The sequence below is a fragment of the Sorex fumeus genome, unplaced genomic scaffold (genome assembly GCF_029834395.1).
Source record: "Sorex fumeus unplaced genomic scaffold, SorFum_2.1 ptg000264l, whole genome shotgun sequence".
Classification (NCBI taxonomy): Eukaryota; Metazoa; Chordata; class Mammalia; order Eulipotyphla; family Soricidae; genus Sorex; species Sorex fumeus.
The window spans coordinates 8,978,768-9,001,912 of NW_026606321.1; the positions used below are offsets into that span (position 1 = coordinate 8,978,768).

Below are 23,145 nucleotides of genomic sequence, written 5' to 3' on the forward strand. Positions count from 1 at the left end.
CCAGGAGTAACCCTTGAGCATTGCCGGGTGTGACCCAAAAAGGAACAGCCAGGGCATCTGGGGGTGGAACAAGGAGACGGGACAGTCCCAGGGGCGCAAGCTGCTGGTTTGTGACGTGTCTGGGCTGCGGTTCTCAGATTCAGTTTTGCAGAAAAATCAGCAGCCGCAAGGTGTGTCCCAGAGATGGTCCCTGACACGGGAATGGGGAGACTGCAAGAGGAGGCGAGTGTCCCCCAGACCTGAGGGGAAGTACAGTCCTGGGACAAGACATGGTGACAGCCAACTTCTGTTTACTAGCACCTGGAACAAGCTCACTGGGGACAATTGACTTCCAGCACATTCTATGGCCTTCACTCACGATTCAGGTCCAAGTGCGGGGAGCCTTGGCGGGGCTAGCACCCACTGCAGCTCCAGAGCATCCGGCAGAGAAGAACCTGGGAGCCAGGCACATCCCTGCAGGAAGGACACCCGTCGCCCCACACTAAATTAGCAAACTGGGCCTGAAGCTAAGCATGCAGGAAGGCTTGGTTTCCTGGACTTGGATATTGCTGCCCTGGGGATTGTGTGTGTGGGGTTCAAGTGAATCTCTTCTCTTTCCCACCTAAAATAGCTGGAAAAAGGCCCGGGAGGATGGGCAGTCACTGTAAAGGAGTGAATGTGGCATTTGGCCGCTGTGCCCCCGGACCCAACATGCTACAGGAATCTGGGACTAGGTGAGAATCGGCGCCCCCCCCCCCCCCCCAGGCAGATGGATGAAAATCCCAAGAATGAGGTCCCATGAGGCTGTGGCCAGCCGAGACCCAGCTGGCGCTTCCCTGAGGGGGTGGGAGGGAGCAGCTTTGTGTTTGATTTTTCCTTCATTTCCTGTCCGTGCTGCAGCTTGTTAAGCCCTTCCGGCGGCAAGGGGGAAGAGCTGCATTTGGGTTTCTGCCACTCAGCTGCCAGCCCAGGACACCCGGAGCTTGGGTCAGCAGGAAGGAGGCCCAGGATGCGTGAAGGGTTGGGCTCAGGGCCAAAGCTGCTCCCTGGGACCTGGGCGGGACTGCAGACACCCCAATGTTCCACAGGAATCAGGCTTGAGTCTGTGGTTTCAGGCAGCTGCTCAGAGGAGGGAGGGGAAGACGGAGGAAGAGAGTAGAGGGAGGAAGGAAAAGGGGGAGGGAAGGGGGAAGGAGAGAGGGAAGAGAGAGGAGGGTTAGGGAGAAAGGGGAGGGAGGGAGAGAGGGGGAGGGAGGGAAGGAGAGAGAGGAGAGGGAGGGAGGAGAGAGAGTGGGAGAGGGAGAGAGAGGAGAGAGAGGGAGTGAGAGAGAGGAGAGAGGGAGGGAGGGATAGAGAGGGAGGAGGGAGGGAGGGAGAGAGGGGAGGGAGGGGAGACGGAAAAGCGAGGAGTCACAAACCCACTGTCCCCTTAGCAGGTGCAAGACCGTCCTGGCATGAGTGACAGGGTGACCCACAGCACAGAGGTGGGGAGGTGGGGGTCGTCTCCAGGGTTATGGGGTTGAGGACTGGGCGGTGCTGATGGGCGGGTCAGGGGCTCGTTGGCCAACAGGCTGCAGATAACAGAGCTGGGGCTCCCCGCGGGGCCTGTAACTCAGCTCAAGGCTCCGGGCGGGCGCTGGCTGCAAAGCCCTGTTTGTGTCCGAGGATCCAGAGAGACCCTTCACTTAAATGCAAGACAGCACTGCACCGCCTTTTCCTGCCATCTCTTCCTCTTTCCCTGGGCTTCCAAACTTGCTGCATCTGAGCACAAGGCTGAAGCCCTTGAAGCAAACACATGTGTGGGTAGGTGAGCACTTCACGGCGAGCACTTTACAGCCCAGCCCCAGCTCCAAAGGGACAAACCACAGGAGAAGCAGGGGGCGAATCAGACGCCATCCACGTAGCTTTTCACTTTCAAAGGACACAATAAAGTGAAGAGAAAAATGTTGACAGTTGAGCCGTCCTGTGTGAAGAGCCCGAGAGGACAGCACTCGTGTTGGCGGGAAGGCAGCCTGGGGTCGTATTCCTCTAAGCAGCAGGGCCGAGTGATGCTCCACACCGTGATTTACACAGACACTAACCACGCCCAGAGGGAGACGCCGCTTGAACAACACCCTGGCCTAGAGCACAGGTTTGGGGGCAGGTGGACCTCACACCTCAGGTGGGGGCACACAGATGGATGCAGTTTCTGTGGTGAATGGCGTGAAGCCCCCCAGAGCACCAAGCATGAAGGAGGAGTGAGTGCTGGGCATAGACCCAAGGGACACGAACACATGCAATCGTGGCAGCCTTACTCCTTACCCCAAAGAGGGCCGTGGAGGAAACTGGGATCCCCCACCTCCAGAGGGGGCCCTTCTGTCCTCTGCAGCAATGGACCCTGGGACTGTCCTGCAAAGTCAGGAACGCTGCGGGACCACAGGGCTGATTCTGCCACACGACACATAGGGAACACACAAGGCAGAAGGACAGAGCGGGACTTGCAACACCTCCACTCCTAGCATTCCCTTGGAGTTGGCAGGAATGTTCTGGAAGAAAGGAGTGTGAGGTTCTACGGCTTTGTGAAGAAACAGCCCAGGGAATTCGACACTTCCCAGGGTGAATTGTGACCACAGGAGTTGGGCGGAGCTCTGAGACAGAGATCTGTGCTGGGCTCTGTAGAGCAGGTGGGCTTTCTCGAGGCTGATGCTGAGCCTTAGGGCACGTGCCCGCAGGACACCCAACACCCTAGAGTTAGGAAAGATCACAGCACCCAGAGTCCGGCTCCTTCTCCCTCAACTGACCATTGTGCTCCCCGGGGTGCTGTGAAAGCTGCAGAAAACCCGCACCCAAGCACCCCCCCCCCCACCCAGTCACCCAGCAGCCAGCTTCCCTGTAGCCGCCTTGCCTGGTCACATGCTCCTTCCCTTGGCTCTGGAACTTTCTAGTGGACTCTAGAGCCTCCATTCCTCCATTGGAGACCATTTCCCCAGACTCCACACATGAAGAATCAGAAGCAGGCAAGAGAAGTGTTGGAACAGTAGAAAAATGTATTACAAAACTCCAGCAACTATAAATACCCAGCACGCCACTGCGGGGGGCGGGGGGGGGGGGCTGCAGCAGGAGGTGGGGGTGGGGAGGGGCAGCTCAGGCAGGCACCTACACCTTTTGAATAGGCGGTGTTTCTAGAAGGATCTCTCGGGCCCCGTAGGACACGCACCAGGGGCACGGGAAGAGATGGGGGCAGGTGGGGGTTACCCAGCACCTGAGACGGAGCACGGCAAGGAGCACCTTAGTGAGGGGCTGCTCCCGCCCTCCCCCACTTGGCCACAATCCAGCTCCTCCCTGAAGAGGCAGCCCCGGGTCGCTGCAAAGAGAAGTACTCCTGAGGGCAGGTGAGGCCCCGGAGCTGACCCAGGAGCTGGCTGTGATATCTGGTCGACCAGCTGTCTGAGAGCCTGAGTGGGGTGCGGGTTAGGGGGTCTGGACTGCACCAAGATTTCACCCAGATTCTGTATTCTGGGCCCTTCCTTCTTCCTACAAAGCATGGTGGCGCTCAGTGGTGAGAGCAGTAGCAGACCCACAGACACTGTGTCTCTTCTCCAGAGCAGCCCCCGGCTCAGACACAGGATGCCTGACCCCAGAGGTGTCGGGAGCCTGGCAGGCCCCTTCGGGAGCTGTGCACTGAGGGTAGGGACGATGCAGTTCCTTTGTGCTGAAGAGGCGTCTCCTGTCTGCAGGCAGCACCATCCCTGCTCACACATTGGACCTGGAGCAGGTCCAGCAGCACTGCTGCCCATAGAACCGGTGGGCACACATGCCATGGCGGGGCACCAGTGGGCACCAGGGGAAGAAGTCTCTGCAGAGGGCGTCTGGAAGAGCCAGCTCTAAGTTAGTCAGTATCTCTGGGCACTGCATCTAGCTCTGCATGCTCTGTCTTGGGGGCCCTAAGTGTCCAAGGGGCCACGGGAACCTGCTGTTGCCCAGACCCCTCTGGGAGGCCCTTGCAGAGCTCAGATTCCCCTTTAGTGGTAGCCTGCTGACCCAAGAGGCCTTTGCTCAGGGGTCTCCAGAGTCCAGCCCCCAGCAGAGCTGACCCTCCTCTCTTCCCCTCTTTCCTGCCAGGAAGCTGCCCTGCCCCTCCACGGGCTGTGGTGTTGGTTGAGGGTCTGAGGTGCCTCCAGGCATGGGGGGCTGTGTTTGACTTGGCTTTATTTTTTTTGCTTTGGGGGGCTGGAGCAATAGCACAGTGTTAGGGCGTCTGCTTTGTGTGCGGCCAGCCCCGGCGAGCCGGGTTCGATTCCTCCACCCCTCTCGGAGAGCCCGGCAAGCTACCGAGAGTATCTTGCTCGCACGGCAGAGCCTGGCAAGCTCCCCGTGACGTATTCGATATGCCAAGCACAATAACAAGTCTTACAATGGAGACGTTACTGGGCCCACTTGAACAAATCGATGAACAATGGGAGGACAGTGCTACAGTGCTTTTGGGGGTCACACCCAGTGATGCTCAGCGGTTCCTCCTGGCTCTGCACACAGGAATTACTCCTGGTGGTGCTCGGGGGACCATATGGGATGCTGGGAATTGAACCCGGGTCGGCCGCATGCAAGGCAAACGCCCTCCCTGCTATGCTGTCTCTCCAGCCCCTGACTTGGCTTTAAAGTGCTCCTTTGGACACAACATCACATACTGAGCTAGGAAAGAAATCGAGCTCTCTAGGTTTCTAAGCCAGAAGGGCCTGTGAGTGGGCTTGGGGAGAGCCGGGGGGAGGGGGCTCTGCCCTGAGGGCCGCCCTGTGGGAAGACAGCAGGAGGAAGGGGGGAGCACAGAGTCCAGCTGGGCTCCCTGGCCAGGGCCACCCGCTTCTTGCTCCTCTGGGAGACCCCAGGGACCTGGGTGCCCGTGGGGGCGCCAGGTGGGTGAGGGCAGCACGTCCAGTACTCACCCTTCATCCTGGGCACTGGGCAGAAGTATGTATTGCAGGCCAGGGAGGCCGCGGGCTTCTGGGGCAGGGGGCAGTCGGGGGCCGGCCGGCCGCCCCGCAGACACTGCACTGACCGCCTCTGCACACCACCCCCACAGCTGGCTGAGCACTGCAGGGAGGGGAGGGTCGCCGGTTACCTGGGCCACCCTGTGACCCTCAGGCATGGCCCCCACACAGCTGCAGAGCCAAGAGGCACTGAGGCCGGATGGGGGGATGGCTCTGGAAGGTTCTGGAGTCACAGGTGGTCTGAGGGACGCGGGAATGTGGGGCACGCATGGGGGTAAGTGGGGTGCAAGAGGCAGGAGGACCCGTGCCAGCGGGACACCACCACGGAGCGATCCTGGGCTGCTGGTGGTCCACCAAGCCCCCCTTGGGGGTCCCAGGTCACCAAGTTTCCTTCTGGACACCGTGGAATCTCACAGGGAGGGGGGCCCCCATTAGCCTCTGAGCTGAGCCACCCCAAGGCCTCTTCCTGTTGCCCCCACTGGGGTACCAGGGCCAGGGAGGAAGGGAGGGCAACTCCCTGTCAGTCGCATGGGTCACCCACACAGCAGGCACGGTGGTCTCTGAGACCAGCTATGGGAGGAAGCGGGGCCAGGGGCTGCAAGGGACCGTCCAGGGGCAGCCAGGAAGGGGGACAGGGCAGAGCAGGACCCCTGGTTTGGTGGAGCATGAGGAGGCATGGCCACTCTCTGGACAAAGGGAGGGACATGGGGACCTTGGACAACCCTTGGCACCTCCCTGCCCGGAGCACGGCCAACCCTGTCCCTGGAGCCCAGAGGCCTTACCTGAGACCAGGGGGTGGCGAGCCAGGTGGCCTGCAGGGGCCCCCCACCCTGGGCAGGTGGGGAGCAGGGACCCTCGCTGCAGGCCTGCTCCAGCTCCAGGGTGGGGGGCCTCAGGGGCCCGCAGCTCTCAGTGGGCAGCTCACGGTACTTCCCAGAAACATACTTCTCGGCACACCTGCGGACGCGCCTCTGGGTCCCCGAGCCACAGGAGGCGGAGCACTGGGAGGGGAGAGGCGGGAGCAGGCGTGGGGCCTGGGCTGGCAGGTGCCGCATTGGGAGTTACAGGGGTGAGCGTTTGGGTGTGTGCCCATGTGAGTGTGTGCCCTGCGTGACCCCCTGGGTGCGGGTTTGTGCGTGTCGGTGAGCTTGTGGTATGTGCGAGGGCCTGGCTGGGCCGGTGGGCTCAGGCGGATGACGCTTCCTACTGCTTGTCTCAGCCCTGCACTGCCTCTGCCTGTCCATCCTGCCAAGGAATCCCCACTCCAGCGGGGGGGGGTCCAGGGGTGGGAGTGGGGGTCACGGCCTGCACCCGCTGGTGCACACCGCAGCAGGGCTCCCTCCTCCATGGGCTGTCACACCCCATCTCCTGGCTCATGTTCACCCTCCCTCCACTCCAGCTGCAGAGGCAGAGGGACTGGGGGGGGAGGGGGTTCTCCAGGAGGAGGGCCCTTGTGGGACTAGTCCCGCCCATCCGGGGACTAACCCAGCCTACCTGCGACCAACCCCATCCACCTGGAACCAGCCCCGCCCACCTGCGACCAGCCCCCGTCCACCTGCGATAAGCCCCGCCCACCTGGGACTAGCCCCACCTTCTACCTGGGACCAGCCCCATCACCCGAGCACTGAGCCCTGCGTGGGGAGCCGGCGTCTCACCCCCAGTGGCCGGGCATGGATGCCCTCCCCTGCCAACACCATGCATCTGCCATGGACCCGCCTTCCTGCCAGCCTCCTGGGCGCTGTCTGGAGCCCCCCCAGCCCTCCTCATCTGCGGTCCATCTGCAGGGACCCTCTTGTCCCGCCCCGTTTCTTGCCCTCCTGGGCTCACCGGGTGACCCAGGAGAAGTTGCGGGTGACCCCTAAGGAGATGTGGCAGAGACCCTGAGCACAGTGGACCGCTGAGCGTGGGGTGCAGACTCAGGAAGGGATACAGGAAAAGGAGAGGGCGCAGGGAAACCCAGGAGGACAGGCAGCCTCGGGGCACTGATGGTGGCCGCTGGGTTTGACCAGCGCCGCCCACTGGGGACCAGCCCCGCCCACCTGGGGGCCAACCTCAACCACCTGGGAACAACCCCACCTTCTACCTAGGACCACCCCATCCACCTGGGACCAGCCACACCTCCTACCTAGGACCAGCCCCATCCACCTGGGATCAGCCCTGCCCCCTGGGACCAATCCCACCTTCCACCTGGGACCAGCATCGCCTGCCCGGGTCCAGCCCCCCGCCACCCACCTGGGACCAGGCGGACACCAGCCACTGCAGCTTCTTGGGCCTGGGGCAGCGTCTCCGCACGCAGGGCTCATGGGCGCTGGGCCTGGGCTGCGGGGCGCAGTGGGCGTCGGGCAGCAGCGCCTCTTTGGGCGAGGCGGGGTCTGAGCTCCTGCAGGCCACGGTCCGCTTCCGCCAGCCCTTCCCGCAGGGCCGCGAGCACTGCAAGGAGGAGGGCGGTCAGCTCCACCAGGGAGGCGCTGCCGGGCGCACCGGAAGGGCCCGACCCCCGGCGACCCCCGGGCCCCCTCCACTCACCTCTGCCCAGGGCCCGGTGCCCCAGACGGGCGGGCAGCTGTGCACCTGGCAGGCGCGTCTCCGGGAGGGCGTGGGTTGTGGACACAGGCCGGCAGGCAGCGGCTGCAGCTGGCGCCGGGCACGGCGCACGCAGTCCACAGCGCGGCTCTGCGTGCCCCCGCCGCATGTCCGGCTGCAGGTGCTCCAGCTCCCCAGGGACCAGCTGCGGGGAACACGGAGGTGAGGGCCAGGCCCCTGCGCCCAGCCCCTGCGGTGACCAGCCCCGCGTCCACTGGAGGCGCCCTCCCCGCCAGAGCATCTTTGCAACAGAAGCTGGACACTTGTCGCCAGTCACTCTCACGGCAAGCATCTTCCTGGCGATGCTCAGTGCTCACTTCTGGCTCTCACCCAGGAACCAACCCCAGCAGTACTCGGGGACCCAAAGGGATGCGGGGGATGGCATCCGGGTCGGTGCATGCAAGGCCAGCGCCCTCCCTTCTGTCCTAGGGCTCCCACTCCCAGACAGTGTCTGAAATGGAAACTGGACACTCGCTCACACCAAGTCCCTGAGTCCTGCCCGTGTCCCTGGTCGCCCATGCCAGCTCCAGGCACTGAGCTACCTCAGAAAGCTCTTGGAGAGGATTCACGGGAGTGGGGGACACCGGGGTGTGCTCAGCACCCTGGGGAGTCTGGGGACCCTCTGTGGGACCTGACCATGGCCGGCATGTGGACGGGAAGTGGGGAAACTGGTTGCAAAGGTCCTTCTGCCCGCCCCCACCCAGGTGCCCGCCGGCTGACCCTCATATCTCCAGGCTCCCTCAGGCTCCGGGCACCCCCCTCTCTTGGCCCCTGGCTGCCTGCCATGCCTTGCTGAGCTTGGCCAGTGGTCAGCCTTTTCTGGGGCCCAGGAACGCGGAGCAGGGAAAGCACCCCACAGCAGCTGGCTGGCTGGGGCGTGGGGTCACGGGCGGTGATTAAATGTGGCGCCCCTGCAGACGGGAGGGGAGAAACTCCAGAAGCTCCGCTGAGCCTTTGGGATGACTCGGGGCAACAGAACATGAAGCAGAACAGCAGTCAGAGCATGCCTGACAGGGGCCGGGGAGACACAGGGAAGTCACACACGCAAGCAACTGCAGCTGCGCCCAGCTGTCAGGGGGAGAGGGGCCAGCAAGGCCTGCCCGTGCCCTTGACGGACAGTGTCCAGGCGTGTGTGTGCTCAGGTGGTCTCCTCTTCACCGTGGGCTGGACCGGGGTGTCGCTCTGTGGGCGGGACCCCCACCTCCTCCCCACTGGGCTTGTGAGAAAGTGGTCAGAGACGTGTGATAGAGGCAGGACCACCCCAGTGACCCAAGCGTGGGTGTGGGCAGCCTCAGTCCGCATTTGCCAGCCTGGTTCCACAGCGGCACTGGCAGACAGACTCCTAAGGCAGTAGCAGAGGTGTAGACAGCGACTGAGGGAGCAAGGGCCAGCAGTCAGCAAGGCATGCCCAAAAGTAGCAGGAGGAGGAGGAGGGGCAGGGCGGCAGCAGGGAGGGGGTTAGCACCCTGGGCATAGGGCAGGCCCGCCAGGCCCGAGTCCTTGGATCACCATAGCTGAGTGCAGTGCCCTCCCAGGCGGGGGAGTCCTCAGAGCATCACAGCTGAGTGCAGTGCCCTCCCAGGGGAGAGAGTCCTCAGAGCATCACAGCTGAGTGCAGTGCCCTCCCAGGAGGGGGAGTCCTCGGAGCATCACAGCTGAGTGCAGTGCCTTTAGGCAGGGGAGTCCTCAGAGTATCACAGCTGAGTGCAGTGTCCTCCCAGGCGGGGAGTCCTCAGAGCATCACAGCTGAGTACAGTGCCCTCTCGGCGGGGGAGAGAGGCACAGATGAGTCAGGCTACATTCCCTGCTGCACATGGTCTGCAGCTTGGCTGTTGGGCCCTTGGTTCCTGCATGGATTCTACAAGATCTCTGGAGGGCCACCAGGTGGCATCAGTGACAGAGGCCAGAGGTGAGTTGGAGATGGTGCCACACCAGCCTGTGTCTGCCTGAGAGAGCAGGGCTGCTAGGGAGAGCCCAGGTGAGGGCTGGCCTGGTGACCTGCTGCTCCTGCAAGGGCAAGAGACCGGGCACCAGCCCGTCAGTGCTCGAAGAGGGGAACGGGCAGGCTCAGTGCCCCCTGGCCAGAGCACCGGGTAGCTGGACTGTCTGGCTGTGGCACTTTCTCCAGGATCACCTCAGAGGACCCCCCCCCCAGGTGGAACCCAGAGACCCACTGAGGGTGCAGGCCTGTCCCAGGCTCCTGGGAGTGACCTCTGGCATGCACAGGTCACTGCAGCCACCCCTGAGTGACATCCACGGGTAGCCTGAGTTCCAGGGCCCCTACTCACAAGGACACACACAATCCCATTTATGCCAACCCCGACTTATGCCCACCCCCATATGCACATGCACACATCCTCACACACATTCACACAGTCACACACACATCCTCACACTCACACACATTCACAAACTCACACAGTCACACACGTCCTCACACTCACATTCACACACAGTCACACACTTCCTCATACACATTTACACACTCACACTCATACACACACATACATCCTCACACAGCCACGTTCACACGCATCCTCACACAATCACACACTCACACAGTCACACATGTCCTCACACATCCTCACACACACAGACTCACACATATCTCACTCATACATTCACACTCACGCATTCAAACACACATATTCATACGCACACACAACACACACAATCACACATGCACCCCCACACACCCTCACCCCTCACACACATGCACACACTCACACCCACCACCACACTGTGGTCTTCGTGCTTGCCCTTAAGTTCTGGCCCTGGTCTTTGTCCCCGGGTCTCATGGACGCAGGCAATTTGCAGCCTGTGGTGGTTCCTGCCTGGCCCTGCCCACCCTGGGTGTCAGTTGGCTGGGTGGAGGGGCAGAGGGCATGCGGGCAGCATGGCTTCATACTCAGCCCCAGAGTCCCCTTGTGGCATGCCTGGCCAGTCCGGTCCCGGGAAGCCCAGAGGCCCGTCCAGGGGCTTCATCAGGTGTGGAGGCTTTGATTCGGGACCTGTGGCATCTACACAGAGGGGAGCAAGGGACAGCTGAAGGCCGGGCGCTGCCACCAGAGCTGGCCTGAGAGCCCATAGGCCCCTTCCTGTGGGGACGGGACCTGGGTAGGTAAAACCACCAGCTGGGAGCCCACCCATGCCTGGGCAGAGGGGCGCCCATGGCATGTTCACCCCACAGAGTGCCCTCCCTTGTGCCCACCAGTTGTCGGGCACCCGCGGCTCCGTGCCCCTTGTCAGTCTCGCCCAGTGAGAGCAGATGTGGGGCAGCTGGGTGGGGGTGGCAGCAGAGAAGAGGAAGCCCCCCAGATGGACTCTCACCCTTTCTCTGCCCCTCGCCTGTGCCGTCAGATGGCAGGACAGCAGGGTCCTCACCCGGGCACCCTCGGCCGTGGCTGGGTCCCCTGAGAGACTCGGGAAGCAGGGGGGACATGTGGAGAGCTTTCAGACTAGGATTGTGTGCACCAGGCAGAGCTTGGTGCAGGGACAAGCTGGGCCATCGTCCACTGGCAGCCAGCAGACGGGGAGGGACAGGACCAAGATGCTGGTCTGCAAACCTTTCAAACAATTCTCACCCCCCCCCCCCCCCCCGGCTCAGGAATAAACCCACTTTCACGCTAACAGCCAAGAGACCAGACACATTCCGGGGGGCCCCGCTGGAACCTGGTTCTGCTGACCCCTCTGATCTGCAGCTCTCGGTCACTTGGGCCCCGGGACATGGTGAGCAAACACTGAAAGCATCCAGGAGCCCACACACAGCGCAGGCCCAGGCCCCTTACCTGGGGGGGCAGGCGGAGTTCCCGCAGGGTAGCACGCCCGCCGCTGGCCGTGTGGCAGGGTTGCAGAAGGACGCATCCACCGGGTCCCTCCAGTCTTGGTAGCAGCGTTCTCGTGTGGTCAGGTGGCCTGCGTGCGGGGGACTCTGTCGGGAGGCAGCATGCGATGGGACGTCCCCAGCCCCAGCTCGTGGCTTCCTGGGGCCCAGCCCGCGGCCATGGCTGGAAGCAGCAGTGCTCACCACGTGAGAACCGCGTCCAGCGTGATCCCCGCCCTCAACAGCTCCAGCTCAGAGCAAACCACAGCTGCTCCCTTGAGTCCCCTCCTCCCTACGGGCAGATGGGAAGCACCAGCAGGGCATGGACATCTGACCGTGTCCCAGCAGGGCAGGTGCGGGCATCAGGGGCCAGAGTGGCTGACTCCGTGGTCCACCAGGCCTGGCCCTCCGGAACCCAGATTCGGGGAGTGGCTGAGTCCCTGCAGGCGCCCGAGGGAACTCAGGCTCTGTGGCACAGCAACTGTGTTGGCACAGCTCCGTCTGGCCTGAGGGCTAGGCCTGGCCCCTGGGCTGCCCTGAGCTGGGCGGGGCGGGGCGTACCTCCTCCACAGGACACAGAGCACGCGGATGGGACCAGCACCCAGGAGTAGTTGTGCTGGGTGCTGAGTGTTTCTCCCCTGACCCGGGGCACTGAGTACTCCCAGCCGATGCCTGGGTTTCTGCCCTGGAACAGCAGCTGCGGAAGGAGGAAGAGAGAGAGTGGGGCAGGAGCGATAGCACAGCGGGGAAGGCATTGGCCTCGCACGCGGCCGACCCGGGTTCAATTCCCAGTATCCTGTATGGTTCCCCAAACAGCACCAGGAGTGATTCCTGAGTGCAGAGCCAGGAGTAACCCCTGTGCATCGCCGGATGTGACCCAAAAAGAAAAAAAATAAAAGGATGGAAAAGAGAGATGTTGGGGGGGGGGGAGGGCAGGGGGTGGTACTGAGGTGCTGACCAAACCGAAATCATGCAAGTTTGTAAGTTTGTAACTGTATCTCACAGTGATTCATTAAAAAAAGAAAGATAAGTAAACGGGACTACATTAAATTAAGAGGTCTCTGCACCTCAAAGGAAAAGGATGATCAGAATACAAAGACAGCCCACAGACTGGGAGACACTATTTGCCCATCACTCATCCAATAAAGGGTTAATATCCAAGATAAATAAATCACTGATAAAAAAAATAAAATGAATTATAACTATACACAATATGACTTTGGAAGTTAAATATACATAAACATAGTATCTTCAGTAGAAATATTTAATTTTCCAAATGTGATATACTGACATCTTTGGCAGTGATATACTGTACATTTCTTGTATAATATCTGCAGCAATTGTTGATTTCTGGTTTTGTATTTGTGCTTCCATATAAATAAAAAAAAGTTGTCACAAAAAACCACGGCCACTCAAAGTCCATTACAGTTTCCTCAGGGCTCCTGATGTCCACTGACTCTGGCTTCCTCATCAGGCCCGAGCTCCCGACTAGACATGAACATTCTAGAACAACGTGCAGGTGTGGACTCTCGTGTGAGGCATGCAGGAAAGGGTTCTCGAGGCTTCCAGAGACTTCTAGAGACTTCTGCATCTGACAGACTCTGCCCATCTCCCCATGTGCGGGGTCCCTGCTCAGTCTTCCCCGCGTGTGCAGATGAGCCTGGAGCTCTGTCTCCCTTCTAGTACGTTCCCTGGTGCCTGCCCTCACTGTAGACTGCGAGGCCGGAGCCTGCCCTGGGACCTGAGGTGCCCCTTGCAGTTCCTGAGGCTATCCTGGCCTGGGCCTGGCCAGAGGACAGCGCCCACCCACAGGTGGGTCAGCCCTGATTCTGTAAGAGGTCACAGCCACCCTGTGTGGGCCAGGCAGGAGGCTGCCCTGGGCTGCTGTGCCCTGCACTCGCCCAGGACACGCTGCCGCTCCCCCAGGCCAGGCTCACTGTCCACCTCAGGGAGCGTCCACACCAAGGCCCGGGACAAAGGAGGCAAGCTTCGTCTTTTGTGATGGGCACCATGCCCCCACCACAGGAGGGCACAGAAGAGGAGGGAGGGTGGGCAGCAGACGGACCAGCTTCCATGGCACGTACAGCCCGACTCAGACCCTGCAGAACGCATTTGCGTGAGGGCATTTGAGGCCATTCCACAAACCTTTACAAGGCCTGTGTTATCTGATCGCTCGTCCCCCAGTCACCCACACCAGCGATGCAGGTAGACCTGAATTAGTTGTTCCAACAGGGTGATCTCCTAGGGTTCGACCAATCGAAGAGAAGGAACTCTCCTGGGGCCCATAATATATAAATCAGGTCAGGTGTGGATGAAAGAACAAAGAGAGGAGCGCTTGGGCAGGGGTGGAGCGGGGGGTGGGGCTCTAGAGGGGACAGCCATGGGGGCTGCCCTGGAGGAGGTAGCTTCGGTTGGGGGGGGGGTGGGCTGTTGAATGCTGAGCTGAGCCGGAGAGGCCCAAGGTGCTGAGCTGACTTCAGGTCGCAGCCTGCCATGATGGAGCTCAGCCAGCCATGGGTTCTCACCTGCTCCCAGTCCCTGAGGCCCAGTGGAACGCCAATTCCATGTCAGTCAGCCACAAACAGGGCCCCCAAGATCTACCTGGCTCACCACAGTCTTGGCGCTCACAGAAGGAAGGGGCTTATACAAGGCACCACGGAGGACTCAGAAATCAGTGTTAGTGGGAAAGCGTGTGCAAATCTACTCACGTGAGTTTAGAATCGGATTGTGATGCAGGCCACGCTCCACTCTGCTAGCCTGCGCACCAGCAAGGTTGGCTTCTGATACGCCAACTGTAAGGAAGCGCCCCAGCCCCCGCCCGGTGCCCTCCAGGTCACGCCAGACCCTCGGCGCTGCAGAGACGCTGGGAGAGCCCCTGCCCAGACCACGGCAGACACTCACCTCCACTATCAGGGTCTCGTTGGTGGGCCCGGGGGCGCTCAAGCTCTCCGGCTCCTTGTCGGACCTCCTGTAGTCAAAGGTTGTGCCTGAAAACTTGTAGTGTCCTGGCCAGTCCACAGCCCAGTGCCCGTTGAGGTGGTACCGGTGGCGGGCACTGCGCACAGCGATATAAGAGTTGGAGGCATTCAGCTCGTAGACACGGATGCTCCGGGCACCTGTGGGGATCACCAGCATCTGGGAGTACTCTGGGGAGGAAGAGAAGAGGGAGGACTCGGCACGGCGGACTCCAGCACCCGCACCCAGAAGCTGGCCTGGTCATCAGCCACAGGAATCCTTCACAGGACTCACGAAATCTTCAGGAACAGCAGTGACAGAGTTCCCCGTATGTGTCCGATTCCTAAGACTGCTCATTCCCATGGCCTAGCCATCATTTCCACTCACGCCAAGGACTCGAGACGCATGGCTTTCCCGAGAGAGGGGAGAGTCGAAGCCTTCCCAGCCACCCCTCCCGACGCCCACCCCTCCCCTCGCACCCAGACTCACCGTGCTCGCGCGGCTGCTTGGCGTAGAGACCCTTGTGGGTCGTGCACCCTGAGTTGTTTCCCCTGCACACACCACAGGAGTCCTCCACAGCGCCGGAGCCCAGCACATGGTCACAGCCCACTCTCTGGGCCCAGGAGGTCAGAGTGTTTATGGAAGAGAAGACAAGACGGGCCAGGTCACACATCGCAGGAGAAACCTCCTCCCTGCTCCAGGTGAGAAGGGACCTGGGGAGTTAGCAAGGGCCACCAGCCCACCAGCCTCAGCGGGGAGCCCTCAGTGCTGAGCCCCAGGGAAATGGCGGGGCTGAGGGGTGGAAACAGGGTAGGGGGTGCTGAGCTGGGGCCACACGGGCCCTGGGAATGTCGCTTTCTTCCTGAATTGCCTTGTGCAGGGACAGAAATGTGCCCTGTGCCACATGGAGCTGATTTGGGGGCTGGAAACTATATGGAAGGGGCATTGAGTGTGGGCTGTGTGCGAATCCTCGAGTTGCTTAGAACTACACCAAGCCGATCGTCTGGGGGTGCTGGTGAGGGAAGGAACAGCCCTTCTTACCTCACACCTCCCGTCCACACACACATTACGGCTGTCCTCCCGGCAGGGGGTCCCGTCTTTAACTTTATTTGACAAAGAAAAGAAGAAATCAAATCCTTCTGCGATACAGTAGAGCTTGCATGAGTCCTGATCTTAAAAAGAAACACACAAATACAAAAGATACTCAGCGCCAGTCATTTCTGCTCTAAATTTTAGTACTTTCCCCCTTTCTGCTCATAAATTCACTTAATCACTTAATCACTTAAGTGACACTACTTCCACTACCCAGCCATTGCCCCACACAATAAGACATTGCAAAAACGTTTTTCAAGGCCACCTAATGCTGCTTTATCTTTGCCTGTCATTTTGTCATTTTAACGATGTTCAAGCTCTTCTAAGGATTTTGACTCTATCATGTCCTTTCCAGCTCTTAACTCTCCACATGGAGGCTGGCACATAAATATTCAATAAGTATTTCCTGATTCCAAATGTAACTTTTTTTACTGTATAGCAATCTCATGTCTAGAGGATTTTGTAAGGAGAGGTTAAAATTATTACAAAGATCAGTCCAAAATAATCATGTTTCTTAATCATTTATAAATTTGGTAAAATACATAATATTGCAAAACTCATAAGAAGAATTTTCATTTCATCATCCTGTTATTCGTCGATTGCCTCGAGCAGGCCCCAGTAACGTCTCTTTCATCCTAGCCCTGAGATTATATTCAAGGCTAATTAGGAGAATGAGACCCATCATTGTTACTGGTATCTGGCATATTTGGTACACCACGGGGAGTTTGCCAGACTCTGCCCTGTGGGCAGGCTACATTCGATATGATCTTAATTGATCATAAGAAGAATATTTGATAAAACTAGTCGTATGTTTGATAAAACTAGTCGTATAGAGGAACTGATTTTAGTTTGAGGTGAAATAGTCAAAGTTTTCTATAAATATTATGAATTGTCAAAAATGGAGCTGGGGGCAGGGACTACTTGTGTCTTTATGTACCTAAGAACTGAGAGATCGTATTCATTTTCCAGATGATCCTTGCCAGAAATCTATGGACTCAATAAACTCCTGTGGGAACTTCCTTTCCTTTAGTTCTTTGCAAGGTGACCCAGGAAATCTCCAATGATGAAAAATTTGCCTTAGTGCATTTTTTTTTGGCACCACACTTGCCCACACTTATTTTCTGTCTTGTGAGGGATCGACACCAACAACACAATTCTAAGACTCAAACTTTGCCTGAGCTTCAGCAATGGATGCATTTATTCACTAATGACCACCTGACTCAGGAATAGAACCTGCGGTTTGGACCCTGGTTTCAACATGAATGGCTTTCTCCTGTCCCTTTCTCTTTGGTATAATTTTACTGAGTTTAGGAGTAAAAGCATCTTCAAAAATGCTTTGTGTGAAATTTGTGATTTTCCTTCCAGAATTTACTGACTTCACAGAATGCTCCCATGAACACAGTCCATTTTGGGGGACAATGAAATGTGTTTTAGGTCAAACTGGACCAACTTAGCTACTCAACACATTACTTCTCAAGCACTGCTCAGACAATAGTCTCAGCCTCACAGAGTAAGACGTTTGAGTGTCTTCAAATTTATCTTCAAATTATGCCATTTTTGAAGTACCAAGATCCAGTTATGACACTCCCAAGAATCATCCACATTTCTCTGGAGAGTCGAGCCTTCCTAGGGGAGAAGCCAGTTCCTGGGTTTATAGTCCTGCCCAGAACTTTCTGAATAGAGCTCACTAGAAAGTCACCCAACTTTCCAGGAGACACCAAGATGTTTCTTTTACTCTTGGGTAATATTAAGTCTTCAGCTGATGGTTGAGAGTTTGTAATGACAATTTGTGATCAATGGGTGACTTCCAATGCGAGATTGATGGGGCATGTTTGTCCCTTCTTTGTTGATGTGTCCATCTCGATGGTCCAGACTGACCCCACGGCCAGCTGTGTCCAGGGAGAATTCCACCATGGAGGTGATGAGAACCAGAGTCCCCCAGGGGTCTGCTTTGGACAGTGGCTTCCCAGGCAGCATCTGGTCAGCTGACACCCGGCTCAGCCAGGCACCCAGGGGGTCATGCTGGCAGACTCACCTGGCACCTGCGTGTATGGCTTCCACTTGTAGTGCCGCCCTCGGAACTGCTTCCTGTCGTGCTCTGCACACTGCAGGGCCCGGAAGTCAGCACTACCTGGGGGACACGGCTGACGGTTGCAGAGCACCAGGACCCGGGACGCACCCTCACAGAACTTCCCTCTGGGTGATGGTCTGCAACAAGGGGTGGGTGTGAGTTTGAGGCCCCTGGGAGGACCTGTGGGGGCCTGCCCACTCCCCAGGCCCCACGTGTGATGAGGCAGCTGTGACCTGGCTGCCTCTGAATCAGATGCAGGAGTGGAAAGGCCCTTCTGCCCACCCCGGGCTGATGGCACCCACCCCCAGGCTCCCAGCAGGCGGGGCTGGGTGCACACCACACATTGGCAGGAGCCTGGCACCCGTGGGGAACTTGTCCTTGTTTCCCCCATGGCAGTTCTTAGTCTCCAGCCTGCCCTCTCCTCCTTCCCTGAGGAATCCCTACAAGCCACCGGAAAGCCACAGAAACCCACACACTGATGATGCTGTAGGGGCTGCCTGTCGCACAGGGCAGGTGGTCGCAGCCACCACTATGGGATAGGCTGGGTGGGGTATCCTACAGTCCCAGAGAAGATCGGGATGCAGCAGGGGCCCGGGGCAGGTTGAGGGGTACCTACCTGGGGTTCGAGCAGAGGCGGTCTCTGTGAGACACCCCTCCTCCACAGGTCCTGGAGCAGGGGGACCAGGGAGACCAGTCGGACCAATGGCCGTGGGTAGCCTGGGGGCCTTCATCCCCATGCTTCACACACTGCCCCCCACGGCACCACTGCGGAGGGAAATGACACAGCTGGAGTTACAGCACAGAGCCAGGCTCTCGGCAAACAGCCGCACACCCAGGGTCTGGCCAGGGCAGCGCTGGCTGCGCCTGCCTGAGAGCCTGGGAGCAAGCCCTACTCACAAAACTCTAAGAAAATCCACTTTGAGAGTCTGAAAGGAGAGTCTGAAACCCTAGGCGCCATCCTAGGGTGACGGTGGGAACAGACAGGCATCACACACACATGCCTGGGCATACAGGTACCCACACACGCAGATACAGAGAGAAGCACATGCGTGCTTACACGTACACGCACACACACGCACAATCCCAGGACTGCAGCAGCAGGTGGTGCAAATATACACTGAGCAGTTGCTGCCTTTCCTTATCACCTGCCCTGTCCGCCCTGTCCCATACAGCACACACAGGAGGGTGAGAAATGACACGTCTAGTGTCTGTGCGGCCGGCCCCACTGCCCCTCCCCCACGGCCAAAGGGGAGGTGCTGAGCACTTGGTCCTCCGGCTGGGGAGTCATGTGACTCTCACGCTGCAGGGTGGGGGCCTGAGCCCCAGGAAGCAGGACCAGCTGCACGTGCCAGAACACGCTGTCTCATAAGTGGGGTACCAGGTGATGCTTCCATTCTCTTTTTTTTGTCATTTGGTTTTTCTTTTTTTTTTTAAAAAATTTTTATTAGTGAAACACCATGAGGTACAGTTGTAGATTTACAATTTTTGGGGCTTGGGTTTCAATTATACAATGATCGAACACCCATCCCTCCACCAGTGCCCATTTTCCACCACCATGGGTCCCAGTATCCCTCCTACCCCCCATTTCCCCATCCCACCCTGCCTCTGTGGCAGGGCATTCCCTTCTGTTCTCTCTCTCCTTTTGGGTGTTGTGGTTTGCAAAAGAGGCATTGAGTGGCAATCACATTTGATCTATAGTCAGTCTACTTTCAGCATGCTTCTCCCATCCTGGGAGGATCTTCCCAACACCCTTTATTTGGTGCTCCCTTCTCTATCTGAGCTGCCCTTTCCCCTAGAATGCCCAGCTGGCCTCTAAGCTATGGAGTAATCCCCCTGGTGCTGATCTCAGCTATTCTTGGGTATTAATCTCATATTTTGTTACTTTATATCCCCCAGATGAATGCAATCTTTCTATGCCTATCCCTCTCTTTCTGACTCATTTCGCTTAGCATGATACTTTCCATGTAGTACCACTTGTATGTAAATTTCATGACTTCATCTTTTCTAACAGCTACATAGTACTCCATTGTGTAGATGTACCAAAGTTTCTTTAACCAGTCATCTGTTCTCAGGCACTCAGGTTTCTTCCAGTTTCTGGCTATTGTAAAGAGTGCTGCAATGAACAAACAAGTGCAGATGTCACACTGACTACACTTTTTTGCTTCTCTGGGATATGTTCCCAGGAGTAGTATTGCTGGGTCAAATGGGAGCTCAATTTCTAATTTTTTGAGAATCGTCCACACTATTTTCCAAAAGGGCAGAACCAGTCGGCATTCCCACCAGCAGTGAAGGAGGGTCCCTTTCTCGCCACATCCGCGCCAGCACCGCTGATGCTTCCATTCTTAATCAACCTACTTGATACAGTGGATCAAACAGCTGACAAATGACTGTGGCTGACACGGGAATGACCCTGGCACATGGTTGAACTGCTCAGGAGAGGAACTGTATCTAAAAGCCTAAGTGAGACGGGAGAGACATCACAGCAGGGAAGGCACTTGCCCTGCATGTGGCCGACTGATATGGTCCTGAGCACTGCCAAGAGTGATCCCGGAGCACCACTGGGTGGGGCATGAGCACTGCTGAGGACCCGCCAATCACTTCAGTCCTCGACTTGCTCACCACCAGCACCTTGAGTGTCTGTCTCTGCCCCAGCAGCGTTAGTGACAGTGATCGCTCGGTTAAGAGAAGAGTGTGAGGTAGCCTCTGAGTGAGTCTCAGGAGTGACTGAGGGTTTCACGTCCCCACTGGGAAACAGACTCAGTAGCCACTGGTTGCCTGTCCCCTGATTCCAGCTGATGCATCGGTTACAACTGTAGTACTGTAGCACTGTCCTCCCATTGTTCATCGATTTGCTCGAGTGGGCACCAGTAACGTCTCCATTGTGAGACTTGTTACTGTGTTTGGCATATCGAATACACCAAGAGGAGCTTGCGAGGCTCTGCCGTGCAGGCGGGGTACTCTCGATAGCTTGCTGGGCTCTCTGAGAGGGAAGGAGGAATCGAACCTGGGTCAGCCACGTGCAAGGCAAACACCCTACCCGCTGTGCTACCGCTCCATACATCAGACAGATGTACAACATCAGATAGAAAGGGGCTCGCCTCTGAGTGCTAGTGTGAAGGACCGAGCTCTGGGCCTGGTGGGGGGGGGCACGTGCTCCTGTTTATGAAAGATTATGATTAAAAATGATTAAAAAATGCTCATGGGACAGGACAGATAGTGCTGAGATGGTGTTGCATGCAGCTGACTGGGTTCGACCCCTGACACCACATATGGTCCCTGAGAGCACCACCAGGAGTGGTCCCTGAGTGCAGGGCCAAGCGTCATCCCTGAGCACTGCCAGGTGAGGCCCCAATACAAAGAGAAGTTTCAGCGGCCAGAAGGAGGATGAAGGAGCCAGGAGTCTGGCCACACTGAGCAGCCTCTTACCATCTCATGCCCACAGCTGGTGCCCTCTGCGGCTGGCATGAACTTGGTCTCACATTTCCTTCCAATCCGATGGCACCACAAGGCCTTACAGATATCCTAAGGGAGAATAAGAAACAGTACTCAGGCTGTCAGTCCCCGTCATCTATGGTAAACACCCCTGAGACGGGGAGCAGATAGACGCCTGCTGGAATCAAGGCCCCCACCCATGGCGTGGGGAGAGCCCCCGGGAGCCCCAACTCTGGCTTTGCCACCAGCTTGCTTTGTATACATACTCATGATTTGTTCATCATAAACCCAACAAGATTACATTTTGCTAAATGGAAGAGTAGAGTTTGCTCAGTGTAAATGTTACAAAACCGATGTAACGTTAAAAAGGCCAATAGCGAAACTTCACATTGAATAAGCTAGTCTTACCTTTCCTTTATAACCTGTTCTAGCCTGAATCTTCATTTTTCAATTAAAGATAATTCTGAAAATTCATGGTTTGTGTCCATGTTCATGTGCCCATCTGTCCGTACACACACACACACACACACACACACACACACACACACTCCCACTCCAAACCATCTTTGTATTTATACCACCAGCATCTGTCCATACATATGCTCACCCATTCACCCACTAATATATCCACACACACACCTATCCACCCAACCCATTCATATACTGACACATCTATACATGCATGCTTATATCTCCCCAACCATATATGGTCCTAGTCATCCATCCATCCATCCATCCATCCGTCCATCCATCCATCCATCTGTCCATCTATCCATGCATGATCCTCAATCCTTTGTCAGTGAAACTGAATACGCAGGTATATTGCTGGACAGGAAGTTTCACAGAAACCATGACTCAGCCCTGCCCTGTCAATGATGGTCTCTGAGGAGAAACATTGCATTGAATCACTTTATGGTGCCCACAGGAAGAGGTGCTCTGAGTAGGAAAGGCCAGAGAGCATGGTGAGCCCACCAGAGGAGAAAGGCTTTTCCTCACAGACCCAGAGAGGAGCCACAGAAGAAGTGAAGAGGAACTTGTTCACCTGAGGTGGGTCGGGGTCAACTCTAACAGGGTCCAGGGCACGCTATAATGTACTTCACAGCCTGAGCCCAAAGAAGCTGAGTGATGGGACCTTCTTGGATGTTGGTTTCAGCTTTAAGTGCACATCATGAAACTCTGTCCTGAACAGCCTGCATGATTCCTGAGGTTTTGAATAAGAGCTGCATTATTTTCAGGAAACAGCTGTCTGTGCATGAAGCACCTGAAGAGGGTCGTGCTCATACACACATGTGGCACTCACGGCTGGTGTCCGTGTGGGCACCTGCTGACCCCTCTGCTTGTCCTCTCTCATCCGAGCCTCCTAGACCAGGGTCCGAGAGAGCAAAAGGGTCCCCAAGGAAACAAACAGCTCATGGCACATAGGTGGTGAGCAGCTCTACCCAGGATATGACTCTTGAAAGCCGCAGAACGAGGGAGGGCATTTCGTGGGGACAGAGAGCTCCACGATGGCCAGGGAAGGGAGAGGACAGGAGGGGACACACCTGTGCCCATTGTGGCCCTTCACAGGAGCCCAAGACTGGGAACAACGCAAGCATCCAGAAACAGGTGACCAGGTAAAGAAACCATGGCGCAAGTGCAGGATGGAATACACTCACTGTAAGGAAAGGTGACGTCACCTTTCCCTGTGCTGTTTCACGGATGGATCTGGAGAGCATTGTGCAGAGTCAAGTTATTCCAGAGGAGAGGGACAGACACAGGATGGTTTCTCATGTATGTGGGAGGTAAAGGTAAAGGTAAAAGGTAAAGGCCCTCCCATTGATCATCGATTTGCTCGAGCGGGCCCAGTAACGTCTCCATTGGAGACTTTGTTGTTACTGTGTCTGGCATATCGAATACGTCACGGGGAGCTTGCCAGGCTCTGCCATGCGGGCGAGATACTCTCGGTAGCTTGCCGGGCTCTCCGAGAGGGGCGGAGGAATCGAACTCGGGTTGGCCATGTTGGCTGTGTGCAAGGCAAACGCCCTACCGCTGTGCTAGGTATGTGGGAGGTAAGGGGATAAACATGGCAGGGGGATAACGAATGCCACAGGACACAGAGCCTGAGGACTGGTTCTCAGTAGGGAGCAGAGTGCAGGGGAGGGGTGGGGTGGACCCCGAGGCAGGGCTAGCGGGGAGCAGACACTCGGGTGAGAGTGTGGGCTGGAGTGTTTTATGCACAAAATTATACAATAACACAATGTGATAAC

General features: G+C 57.5%; 1 protein-coding gene across 1 annotated transcript in view; it reads right to left on the bottom strand.

Annotated features, from left to right (window-relative positions):
* Positions 1-3,711: 3,711 nt before the first annotated feature.
* The window catches only part of ADAMTS16 (ADAM metallopeptidase with thrombospondin type 1 motif 16), a 57,030-nt gene continuing 37,596 nt past the window's right edge, over positions 3,712-23,145 (bottom strand). Inside the window, exons 11-23 of the mRNA XM_056109076.1 lie at positions 20,894-20,989; positions 18,084-18,232; positions 17,432-17,604; positions 15,346-15,476; positions 14,794-14,917; positions 14,251-14,495; positions 11,911-12,046; positions 11,315-11,441; positions 7,470-7,671; positions 7,176-7,373; positions 5,726-5,944; positions 4,899-5,046; positions 3,712-3,827 (exon numbers count right to left, since the gene is read on the bottom strand). Coding sequence (XP_055965051.1) covers positions 3,712-3,827; positions 4,899-5,046; positions 5,726-5,944; positions 7,176-7,373; positions 7,470-7,671; positions 11,315-11,441; positions 11,911-12,046; positions 14,251-14,495; positions 14,794-14,917; positions 15,346-15,476; positions 17,432-17,604; positions 18,084-18,232; positions 20,894-20,989 — 2,064 coding nt within the window. The remainder of the gene's footprint in view (positions 3,828-4,898; positions 5,047-5,725; positions 5,945-7,175; positions 7,374-7,469; positions 7,672-11,314; positions 11,442-11,910; positions 12,047-14,250; positions 14,496-14,793; positions 14,918-15,345; positions 15,477-17,431; positions 17,605-18,083; positions 18,233-20,893; positions 20,990-23,145) is intronic.